The following is a 12,080-nucleotide window of genomic DNA, read 5'->3' as shown; positions in this document are numbered from 1 at the left end:
AGAGCACTGGCCAGGAAGATTCCAGCATGGATAGTCTCTACAGAAACACAAGTCTGGGGCCAAACAAGGAGACTAGCCTAATGTAGACTGAGTCCTGCCTTCACCTCTCCCACAGGTCAGTGAATAAGGAGTTTACTCTTGATAAGTTCCTCATACACTGAGAGCTGAATGCCAGCAGACACAAGAAATAAAGTAGGCCTTCCATATCTTGGCGGGGGGCGGGGCACGGCATTTTAATTAGGAATGAGATTATCCAGGGACATTTAAGACCTAAAAAAGAACTACCATTAGTTGTAAAAACAAAACAAACAAACCTCCAGACTAGTCAATTTTCCCCTTGCTTTCTCGATCAGAGGGGGGAAAATGAAGATCAATACAGAGAATTCTTCTACACCCTACATTCTCCTGTCCGTCCAACCAGAATAGGCTGGATCATCAGCTTTACTGTAAGCATATTGCACAAGTGAGGGCTGCCACCTTCTTAGAGATACTCTCACCCCTCCCAGCCACCTGATGCAAGCGTGAATGGTCGCATCCTTCCTCAGAAATTTTAAACTTGGGAATAGAAAATGGTAGTGGTTGTGCTGGAAGGTTCTCAGGTTTGTCAGTAGCCATATCCTCATTCATGTGGATGAAGAAGATTTGCACAGGAGTCAGCTAAGAAGCCAACATGCATGGAAACACAAACAAAAGCCAAGAGACTGGTGGTATTCTCATCTCTGGCTCGTGTGGTCTAAAGGCAACAATATATTTCTGCCTTCCCTTTGGTTCCCTCTTAACCTGCACCGGTTCAAACCGAGTTTCTGTTGCTTGCAATCAAAAGTCCTGGCCAATGCATTTGTCTCAAAGGGTGATAAATCAACTGACCTAATTTACTCCTTTGGAAACAAGAAAGAATTCCTGCTATTTGGGGAAAATACTAAGTTACAAAGAAATTCTGCCTACTGTTGACTTCTTGAACTGGCAGTTGAAGAAAGAATGGTCAGTTCTGAGCCAACTATAGTTAAAATCAGGATCCTCATTGAGGGCCAACAGGGATCTACTCTGTGGCACAGAGTGTGTCTGTGTGGGATGTACTGGGATAAAAATGGCACCCAGTCTCCTTCATGTGTGAAAGGGAGGATTTCCTATCCATCATCTGTTGGTCTCCATGATTTCCCATGTAGAGCAAGAAGGTTAAGGAAGGGAATGTTACAAGATGCAACAGCCCATGGGTATCCACTGCGCATGCATGGTGGGGGATGGATGGGGGGGGGAGATAAAAATAAGTGAAAACACAACAATAAACAGGAAGGTAAAGTAGGGCTAAGAGGATGAATGGGAAACGAATAAATGAAGGGTGATAAGAACATGAAACCACCTAACCACCACTTAAGAAGTTATGTTGAAAGACTCGTCCTACACAGCTCAACAGGTGTGAAGTCTGGGAGCTGGGAGGCCAGGTGCTGTGGGTCCCCTGTACCCACCCTTTGCCCACCTGGAATTCAAGGAAGGGGATCCCTGGACACTTTGCTGTGGGGCTTCCAAGTGCACATACAGAATTCCTACAGCCCCCTCCTACACAGGCAGGACCTCTGCAAAATGGCAGCTAAGAATGGCTAGGAGGCAGGGCTGCACTAACCATGCGTGATCTCATTTCGGGTCTTCCCCTCATTTCAGGTCTTCCCAGCCTTTAAATGGAGAAAGTTCTACCTCGCAGAGCAATCAATGAAGACGGTCAGTTAGGTCACTAAACACAAAAAGAATACAAGTACAGAATGTTCTTTATAGAGGGATTGCTCTAGTATTTCCAGTTCTTGAATGATCGTGGAAATATGGAAATAATTTAAACGGCATTGTTTAAGCTAAAAGACCAAAGTACAGTTAGAAGCAGTTCCTCCCTTATACTGACAGTTTTAATTAAGTCATTCTTTTTGTGCAAGAGAACAAAAAGGCAATGTTTTTGATCAGGACATCGATGGAGCATCTGTAAAGATCTGTACAAACAGCCCAAGGGAACAATAACCAAAATACTTTGGTTGGGAAGAAAAAAAAATGCCTAAGTGACAACACAGACCCCACCGCTAACCAAGCGCTCTGGGATCATGCTCGTGGAGTAAACAGCTGAGGACGTGTTCATTTCTCCGTCATCCCCGACAAGATGCCCATGTTCTGAGTCAGATCTACAGGACCACAATTTCTTCCTCGTTGTGAGCAGTTTACTCCGTGCTCTACGGAGTACGTGCTACACACGTAATAAACGAGCATGATGAGAACTTCAATAGCTAATTAATGACCGATCATAAAAACTTCAATGTCTTATTTCTGTTCCAATCTGGAAGTCAGGTCCCACTTAAGTTAGACATGAGCGTGCCAGCCGCATCAGCCCTGGCACCTTCTTCAGAGCCATCACCCTCTGACTCTGATGGCTCGTTAGATTCCATGATGCTTGCGCACTCTTGGCCTGGCCTCTCCACTGTAGCTTGGCCAAGGGACAGCCATGTTAGGTCTCTGCGGAGTTCTGGATGGAGTGCTTAATGCCAGGGCCGGGAGCCATGCAGAATCCCCGGGAGGGTTCTTTCACAGCCCGGCCAGCCTCTGCCAGGAGAGCATGCCCTCCGCGTACGCGCTCTGGTCCACTCCCAGGGATGCGGGGTGGGCTGCTTCTGTAGCAATCCCCTGACTGGTACACGCTAGGGGACCTCCCGTCAGCACCTCACTTCTCTGAACATGGGGAAAGGCCTGGTTCTAGAACAGTCAAGTTGGGGAGATAAGAGGTCACATGGGGGTATCATCTGGTATGCAAGCAGGGGGTGTGGGAAAATCCTAAGGCAGTCGGCTCCCCAGTGTGACAGCTCTAGCCATCAGGGTGTTCTTCAGAGCAAATAGCTACTTCTCAGAGCTGCTGCCCTGGGGTCCGAAATACATCTGCCCCCCCTCTTTTGACAGAGAGATCTACAGTCTTCAGCGTGTAAAGCCCTATTTCCTTCAGTGCTTCTACGAAGCTGTGAATTCCAGTTCCCTCAGAATCCTGGCCACAGTTACTGTGGGACATATACTGTCCCAACCAGTCAGATCATTTTATAGGATGGTCCCTTGCTTGTAAACACATGGAGACTTTGAACAATGTGCTGGATAAGCCTTGGTCTCAGATAAGTCTTGGGACGGCTCCCCCTTCTTTAGTCATTAGAAATGTAGATGACATGTGTTTTTAGCTTAATAAGAAAACAAGAGAAAATGTGTAGTATTTCCAGGCTGCCTGGTCAAGGGGATTTTATCAAATCCAGAAAACCAATTTCAAGTGAGCCATGGCTGCAGGCACAGGGGAGACATCGGAGTCGCTAAAGCTAGTCTTCAAGCTCAGAAGTACCACTCACATACCAAACTGCTTAGAAACTTGAAAAATGCAGACCTTAAAAATAAGGGGACAAAAAAAAAGTAAAAATAAGTGGATCCTAGAGGCTGTACTCAATTCCTGTTACATAGTTCAGGTTCTCTATCAGGGAGATTGAGCGTAGGCACTGCTTGTAAATAAGAAAATCTCCCTAGATTTTTTGGTTAGGGAATTAAAGGATTTTCTGGCAGTTCTTATAAAAACAACTGTTCCCAGGACCCGTTCCACCTTTTCTAAGCAAAGAAAAGTCAAGCCAGTTTACTATCCTTGGCACAGAGTTAAAGAAGTTTCTTCCAAATGCAGCGTGAGTGGAGTGCAATCAGATCCTTAACTACTAGGAGTCCAATGAGAGAGATCTATCCTGACCTTGACCTCTTTATGCCCTCTACCTTTTGGTTTCAATTGGAGGATAAGTGTTGCTAGTAGAGTTGTCACTGTCAAATGATCTAAATGACCACCTTCAGGGCAATGCAATGCCAAGTTCATAAGCGGCAAGCGGTCTGGTTGACTAAATTTCCTGGAATTGCATGTTCTTCATGCATCTATTCAACAACTCAGATATTCCTGAATACCTACTAGGCGCTACTCCGTGCTGAACAAATGATTCAGTCCCCACCCTCAGAAGGCTCTGTAGTCGGACAGTGAGACATGATAAATACAGTCATAGAATAAGCCGCCAGCAGTGGCACAGGAGACGGGCGAATCGATTATACCGTCAAAGGAGAAGAGAGGCTTTACAGTGAATGAGCTGAATGAAAACTACGAAGGAATCTCCCCAGGAGAATGGGAGACCAGGATCTCTGGAAAGTCTTCCCAATACAGAAAGACTATCCATAAAACCAAGACAATCACTACCCTTCGGACGCTCTGGCTTCCCAGACTAACCCAGAAAACAAAAGATCCCGTGAAGACCGTCTCTAGAAGCTGCCCGGGCAGGGAGCTGGTGTGCTGCACATGAAAGCTCCTACTGCTCACCCTGAGGAGGACCTGGAGTGAGAGAAATGCATTTCATTTACCAAGATCTTGTTCCAAAATTATAGCCTTGGGTAAGCTTGGTCCTTGCCAAGTTCTCCTGACGAGGTGTCTGGATACATCAGGGGCCTACAGCACTGGGCTGCAGGAGAATCCGTATTCGCAAGTGTGCTGGTATCTTGTGAAGGGAGGACAGGAAAGCCAGGGGGAGGGGACACACGGGAGGTTCTTCGAGTGCGCACTTCCCTCATCTTGCCAATACCAACAGACGCACTGGCTCTTTGTGATTAAAAACATTTTCGGGGACAGAGGGGCAGCATCAGGTGCTGGGGCTGGAGTGGAGAGGGTGCTGTGACTGGAGACACCAGAATGAAATGCCCAGTGCCTCCTCCTGCTGAGGAGCCAGCAGTCAAGTCGGCAGGAGAGAAAGACCCAGAGGTGGAAAACACGGGATGAGCTGGAGGGCCGAAGTGAGGAACGGGTCCTTTGGGACCCAAATGGGAATGAATTCTGGGGAAGACGGATGGAAAAAGTTGGTTGGGAACTGATGGCAGGAAGAACGTTATAGAAGGAATGTGAAGAAGTCATGAGGGACCTTGGGCGGTGCGCGGTGGGCCTGGGAGTTGTCAGGGAGACGGTGAGTCTTCAAACCACTCTTTCAAGCTTCCTGATGGTGAAAGGCAGGCAAGTTATCCAGCGGTGTGGAGAGGCAAGTACAGGGTCAAAGACAGTCTTGATTTGTTTTTCCCTAAGAATGGAGGAGAAGCATTTTCTGCCAAGGACAGGGACCAGCAGGCGGGGCAGAGGTGAGAGAAGAAAAGATCGGAGGAACGAGAGGCAGTGGAACCAGGCTGGGTCAGGAGGACAGGATCCCAAGGTAGCCTTGGCCCATGAAACAGACGTTGAAAATGTTGGCTGTGAACATAGTTACATTTTGTAGTGAAGGGGAGAGAAGAGGAGAGCTTCCTCTACGGGTGGCTCTCCCCGCTCCCTGAAAGTGAAGTGGGTGGTGACATCAGCTGAGATGGGAGCATACAGTTGGGGACAAATGGAAAGGTGTGAAAGGGCTGACACAGAGATGGAAGAGGGAAGAATGCAGGGAGGAGCCCGGGATCCCCAGGCACGGCTGCCAGCCCGCTACCAATGGCTGTGCTGTTCTGCCGTATCCACAAGCTATTTAGCAAAGGGCCCTGGTATGATGTCACCTTGTTAAACCCTGCTGGGAAAGAGGCCTGGGGGCCTCTCCAAGAATCTGACAGACAGGACTCACAGGTGCCAGAGGTCAGAGATGGTGGAATTCTAGCTCCTCAATTATACCGAGGAATAGGATGCTTGGGCACGTTGGGTACATCTGCTAAAGAGGGCACGTACCTACAGGAAACTGCAAACAGCTAGAACCCTTGAGTGACCATACCCGCTGTTACCTGACTCGTGGTCTTGGAAAAGCTCTCCACCCAGAATCATGGTGGAGCCCACGACTATGGAGCAACCAAAGGCTGATGGTCCAGATCACTGCCACCATAACGAATGCCTGCAATGAATTTTCTCAGCACTTTCCATATATCGAATTATCTATCCATATTTTACAGTCAAGGAGACCGAATCCCTGGGGGGTTAAACCAATCACCCAAGGTCACATGGACAGGAGACGTGAGCCTAAGGAGCTGGATCCAGGATCCCTGCTGTCAGCCCGTAGGAGTGGCTTTCAGAGGCTGCTGCCTACGTCTCCCCCTTGCACTGCAGTCCAACTTGAGTGCAAGGTAGTCAAGGTCTGGAGCTCGGATGCCTGTGTGTCTGTCCTGCGGCTCTTCTGGCCCAGGCCACTGGAACAATCACTGGAGTACCAGATGACACAAAATAAAGTCTCCCATCAGCAGCTTGAGTTCATTCCACATTCTACTACAGAACCCAAGCTCATTGCAGAGGGGACCCACGGTAATTCCCTTTTCTTTTGTGACTGCAGCCTGGAAGCTGGCATGAACACTGAATGTGCTAGAAACCAGCAACAGTGTGAAGACGCTGACAGTGGTGGGATTTCTGTTCCTGGGAAAATAAGCTCCACACAGAGGGCAGTGGGTGGGCCCCGCAGACCCTGCCTGGAAGTATTTTTGGACACTCTTTCATGACTACGTGGGCTGGATCCACTGATCTCAAAGCAGGGCAGTTGTGAGCCGTTGGTGAGTCAGTCAGGAACCAAAGAGCTGAGGGGCAGAGGCCCTCTGGATGCTTGCAGCACATTGCCTTGTCCCTGGGCTCTCTCTGTTGGCGAGGGAGCTGAAGGAGCAGCTCCAGTCAGCCTTCGCTCAGCAGCCACGGCCAAGCCGGCCAGAGCCAGCAGCTGCTGGGAACTCTGGTTACTCCCTGTGGGCCGGGTCACAGCTGCCTCTTTCAGGTCTTCAGTTCCAGACCTCGACGTGGTACGCAGCAAGGGGCCGAGAGCTGGAGAGGAACGGACTAGCATGTGCTGCTAGGAGAGAACCCGACTGGCCCCACCGTTCCCCCTTTGGTTCCCACCTCCCTCACAGTGGCCAGAAGCAGACATTAGCTTACCTGACCCGTGCAAAACCTGTCTGCGGCTGGCACTATTACCTTCTTATTTCAGAGATGAAGAAATCCACGGCGGGTCACAGGGCTAGCAGGTGCGGCAAGGCCAAGATTCCAGTGCGGGCCTTACTTCAAACCACGTGTTCTTAATTACAATAGTACATGGTATCCCATCCCCCAAAGGCCACAGAACAATGTCCCCTTTTTCTGAGCCAATGCTTCCCTGCTAGCTCTGTGTCTCCTTGCCTACAGGCATCTCCCCCGTTGCCCCCAGATTCAGAGACTTGGTCTTGCTCCGAGACCCTGCCCTCCCAGGCTGGTCCTAAGGGCCAGGGTTTCTAGTTTGTGCCCCAGGTCACCCCTCATCCATCTCTTCTAGAGTCACCCCTTCTGCATGGGAAAATGAAGGAGATAGTGTTTGTACCTTCAAAACCCTGGGCCAATTGAAACCCACTCTCCAAGCCACTTCGGCTTGAGGACAAGCGGGAGAAGGGAGGTGTGAGCCGGGCAGATGGGAGGAGCCCACTGCAGGGATGGGGTCAGCGAGGACTGCTGGAAAACGAGCGCCTTGATGGCGTCACATGAAGTGGGTGGCAGTGAGGAGGGCGTTGGGCATAAGCCCAGAAAAGGGAGGGAGCACACGCGGAAGCTCAGAGTAGATACAAAGGATGAGACTAAAAAGATAAGTTGAGGCTGGGTTGCAAAAACTCTCAAAGGTCACACAGGCAGGTGAGCCTGGCTTTCTTTTCCAGACTAAAGGCAAGTCCTGGGAGCTCAGGATTAGGGTCACAAGATGAAGGGATTTTTTTTTAAGGGGATTTAAAAGAGAAGAATCTGGCAGTAGTGTTTCGGGTAGAGATACCTGATTATTCTTCCTAGGTCATATGCTTTGTGCTTTGTTTTTAATGATCCTTAACTTTCTAGAAGTAGAAGAAAAATATCTGTTTTGCTAGGAGTCATCCCAGTGGTTTCTAACGTCTCCCTGCTTCGAGCTTCCCTCAGCTGACTTGCACTGTGCACAGGAGCCAGCCTGCACAGCCTGGGTCTCAGGACAAAGGGCCTTCTGACATCGCGGCACATGCGAAATCAGTTCCTCTACAGACAGAACTTGGGCACGAGGTGTGGGGTCTGAGCCACTGGGATGTGCGCCGATGGTCCCAGGCACATCACAGCTGGAAGACCTGCTGACTTAACAGCTTCGTCTGGATACACAGGGAAACAAACTCAGTGATGGGAAGTGATGGCAAGTGCACTCCTCCCCTATTTTCCCCCAGAATCTCCAGTGAAGGCTTTTGAATGCTTCAGATAATGGATCCAAACCTTTGCCAAAATGTCTGGACCCCTCAGCGCACTCTCCGCTGGCTGCAGCGCCCCCGTCCCAAAGCGGAGCAGGAGCTGAGCACACACGGCATTTCTGCTGGGTTCTAAACCAATAATTTCCTACATGTTTGGCAAAAGAGAGGAGGAAAGAGAACTGGCCTGGGGGACAGAAAGCAGGGTTCAAGGTCAGGCTGCACCACAAGCAGCTCTAACACTAATCATCACGAGGTCCTTAGGCTCTCCGGGGCTTTGTTAAATGGAGGGTTTGTACCAGTTGGTCCCAGTGTGGCCCCAATGCTCTAGTTTTGTGCAGCCGCCTTACTTTTCACACCACGGCTTGCCACACACCACATCCCAGCGAGTAATTTTCCTAAAATACAAACTGGATTCCCCCCGTGTGTCCCAGGTCACTCTCCTGCCAGAAGTCCCCCATCACACAAACCATGTCCCCCACAACCCGTACCCTCCCCTCCCCTTCCCTGTGTGACCGGGCATCTGCCAGCCCCCCGACCATGGAGCTCAGCCACACGGGCTTTCTCTCCGTCTTGAAGCTTGCCCAACTCCCTCTTGCTTTAGGACCTTTACACACACTAGCCTCTCTGCCTGGAATGTTCTTCCCCTCACTTTCCACCTGACTCACTCCTACTTCTCAGGTCTCAGTGAAGTGTTCCTTGCTCGGAGGGCTCCCTGACTGCTCCTCCTCCTCGTTCCTCGCCCTCCATGGTGTCTATTAACGTGCCCGTTCCTCACTGCACTCAATTTGTAACTTCAGCTTTATTTACTGGGACGGTACCCTCTGCCCGCCCCATCGGAGGGCCGATCCACAAGGGTAGAACCGGCTTCCACCTTGCTCACCACCGGACGCCCAGCACCCCCGTCTCTATAGATATTTGCAGAATGCATGCTGCAGAGGGTGCCCGCAAAAGCCAGTGTCCCCGCGTCTGGGGGTGGGGATCGGGGGCCTTGCGAGCTGGACACGTCCTGTCCCTCCTCTGTTACAAGGTCCGATCTCTTATCTGTCAGCCGCTTTTTGCCCTTCCTGCTTCTGAGAAACACTCAGCCTCCGTGTGAAAATGCACAGACAACCATCTCGGCCGGTTTAAAGATGGTCACGAAGGAGGAAAGAGCCCGAGTTCTGCGAGTGTGGGTGCCACTCCAGCCCAACATCCACTCCATTCATTCATTCGCGGCTCGCACCGCACGCCTGAGCTCGTCCCCTACAGAAAGGGCATCAACAAGCTGCAGCCCCAACCCTTGGCTTCAGAGCGCTCAGAAGAGAAGTCCCCAGGAGGCTTCCTCGGGAAACACAGAAGCTCTCCCACTGACAGCAGCGAGCACTCTGCCCCGGGGACATCAGAGCGGAGCAGCTCCGAGGTCTGAACTTGCAAGGCAGCAGCTGCCTCTCTGCGTCCTCGAACCCCACGGCAGTGGGACACCTTTCTCTGGTCACAGTGTTTGGAGCCTCCAGCTGTTTCAGCGCCAGAGTTAACCTAACTTTCTTCACTCCGTTCGTGCCTTTCTGTACAGAGGTTCATTCACCAGAACGTCAGTGGAGAAACAAAGACAGCTGACTGTTTTCTCCCCTAGTGCCTATAATTAGATTCTCATGGAGAACTTGGCCACGACAGGGCTTTGCCGGACAAATGCTCCCCCCCCCGCTCCCCCCTCCAGCGTCTCTCTTGCCCTCATCTCCAGGGAGACCCAGATAAAGCAGCCAGTCACTTACCCTCTTCAGCCACGCAAAGTGCTTGTACACATCAATGTCCCCATCCATGCTGGGCACCCATGTCCGCAGTTAGATTCCTTGGTGGAAAAGCCCTTTCTCTGGCTAGAGACCAAATTCTCTCTTCTTCCTTGCGTCTGCCCCCTCCCCCTCGGGACGTCAAGCTGTGTTCAGGTTTCCCCACTTCCCCGGCCCCTGTCCTTCAGCCTTTCCCTAAACAGTTACAGATACACAAGGGCTCAGCCCGGACCGTGCTGCTCCAGAGCCCTCCCCCTCCGCCCCCAGACACACACAGGCACCAGCGCTGGGATTTAGAGCCGCCGAGCAATCAAACCTAGCAAAAAGGTAGGGAAAACGGACAGACTTGGACAGGAGTTGTAAACACACACACACACACACACACACACACACACACACACACGAACGTTCTTTTTGGTGATAATACCAGAGCCTGCCAGAGGGAAACAGTCCTGAAGAAAATTCCTCGTCTGGCTTCCCCTTTCTGCAGTGGCTGGAACTCATTACCGAGAGACCCTGATTTCCTGTCTCTGCTCCACTCTGCGTTTACCCACAGGCTCCCAGCTGCTCTCAGTTTATTTGGGACTGGGGAGAAGACTAAAAATAAGTGCTGCTCTTGGAGGAGCTGCTGGTTCCCACACACAGCCTGACCCCCACCCCGAAGCCCACGCCTACCCCTTTTCCAGGCGGGTGTCAGGCTGGGCCCTGAGGAAAAGACTGTCATTTCCAAAAAAGAACATATTCAGAACCAGCTCCGGTCTGGGTTGCTGGCCCGCTGGGTGTCTGCTGTCCTTGGCTCTGGTGGCACTGTCTGCCAGGGGCCAACTGCTACTACCCAGGGGACATCTGCCATCGGGGAGTTTGGCCTGGGGCTGCTGTTAGCCACCACCACGACCAGGCCTTCCTGGGGCACAGTCAGCTCTGGGATGGGTACAGCTCCTGTTGAGCCCGAGGCCTGCCTTGCTGGGTGTCCCCCGCTCCAGCTTAGCTGCCTCAGAAGCCACGGAGGGGGGAAGGCGAGGCCCCCTCATGCGGGTGCCCACGAGATGTAGGGAGAGCTCTGGGGAGGAGCCCTGGGAGGGCAGGGGCTGGGGGAGACAGGCAATTGTGCCTGTTTTCCTGGGCTGGCCTCCCAGGGTGGTCTCCCCGGCACGGCCTGCCCCTCCTCCCCCACAAGGCTGCCCTTCACCGCCACTCACCCCCCACTCCTCTGAGAGCTTCCCTAAACATAGCTTTTCTCCCTTGCCTGGCCCTTAACGTGCGGCCTTCGGCTAGAGGGATTATGAAAGCGGTCCTTGATGTGGCCACAGCGGGAACTGTGGTTGCACACAAGGCCTCAAGACCTCCGAGCTCTGCGGCTGCAAATGACTGGCAGACGTACATCTTGTGACGGCGGGGGCCTGCCCGGGGCCCTCAGGGGTCGCCAGGGGGGTTCCTGCAATTGCAGGCCCGAAGAAAAGGCTCTACTGGGTTGCGGCACGCCCCTTCCCATGGCCTGGACACCCAGCCCTGGCCAGAAGCGGGCCCGGCAGCACAATCGCCAGCAGGCCCAGTCCGCAGAGATCAGAGGCGGCAGCGGGAGAGCTCCGGCCAGCAGCTGGCACGAGGGGAGGAGTAAATTCCTGGAGACACACCCAGATCAGAGGCTAGAAAGGAAAAGCAGGCTCTGCTGTCCCTGTGCTGAGCTCTAGGCCCTTCTCGCCTCTGGCCCAGTTCAATCAAGGCCTGGGCCCCACCTGGTCCAAGTTCCCTGACCAGACTAGGGTCCGATGTGTTGGGGAAACAGCTCTCTAAGGTTGCAGGGGTAGGTAAAGCTTTGGGTTTTTTTTTTTTTTTTTTCTGTCTGAACGTCTGGGAAAGCCGAAGGAAGAATTCATTTGGTCAACATGCATTTGCCCGGCGTCCAAAGCAAATGAAACAGACTTCCTACCCTGAGCAAATAAAGAATCATCACATAGTATGTGGTCAAGGTGTTTCTGGGGCCCTAGGGAAGAAGAGGCAGAGTGGGTTTGGGGGCTGGATGGGGAGAGACGGGGCACAGTCCCAGCCCCTGCACCCCCTGGGTCATGGCTCGGTCGTCTTCAGTAGGTTCTGGTGTGAGGAGGAAGGAAAGGACCAGGCAGCAATGTG

General features: G+C 52.0%; 1 protein-coding gene across 7 annotated transcripts in view; it reads right to left on the bottom strand.

The window, feature by feature from the left end:
* The window catches only part of PPFIBP2 (PPFIA binding protein 2), a 141,115-nt gene that overhangs the window by 66,996 nt on the left and 62,039 nt on the right, over window positions 1-12,080 (bottom strand). Inside the window, exon 1 of one of the 7 annotated variants that reach the window (XM_008683824.2) lies at window positions 9,936-10,416. The exons of the other annotated variants lie outside the window; for them this stretch is intronic. Coding sequence (XP_008682046.2) covers window positions 9,936-9,983 — 48 coding nt within the window. The 5' untranslated portion in view covers window positions 9,984-10,416. Of the gene's footprint in view, window positions 1-9,935; window positions 10,417-12,080 lie in introns of those variants that run through there. 7 annotated transcript variants of the gene reach the window in all.

Source organism: Ursus maritimus, unplaced genomic scaffold (assembly GCF_017311325.1).
Source record: "Ursus maritimus isolate PB19 unplaced genomic scaffold, ASM1731132v1 scaffold_16, whole genome shotgun sequence".
Taxonomy (NCBI): Eukaryota; Metazoa; Chordata; class Mammalia; order Carnivora; family Ursidae; genus Ursus; species Ursus maritimus.
This window is presented reverse-complemented; position numbering and strand designations above follow the sequence as displayed.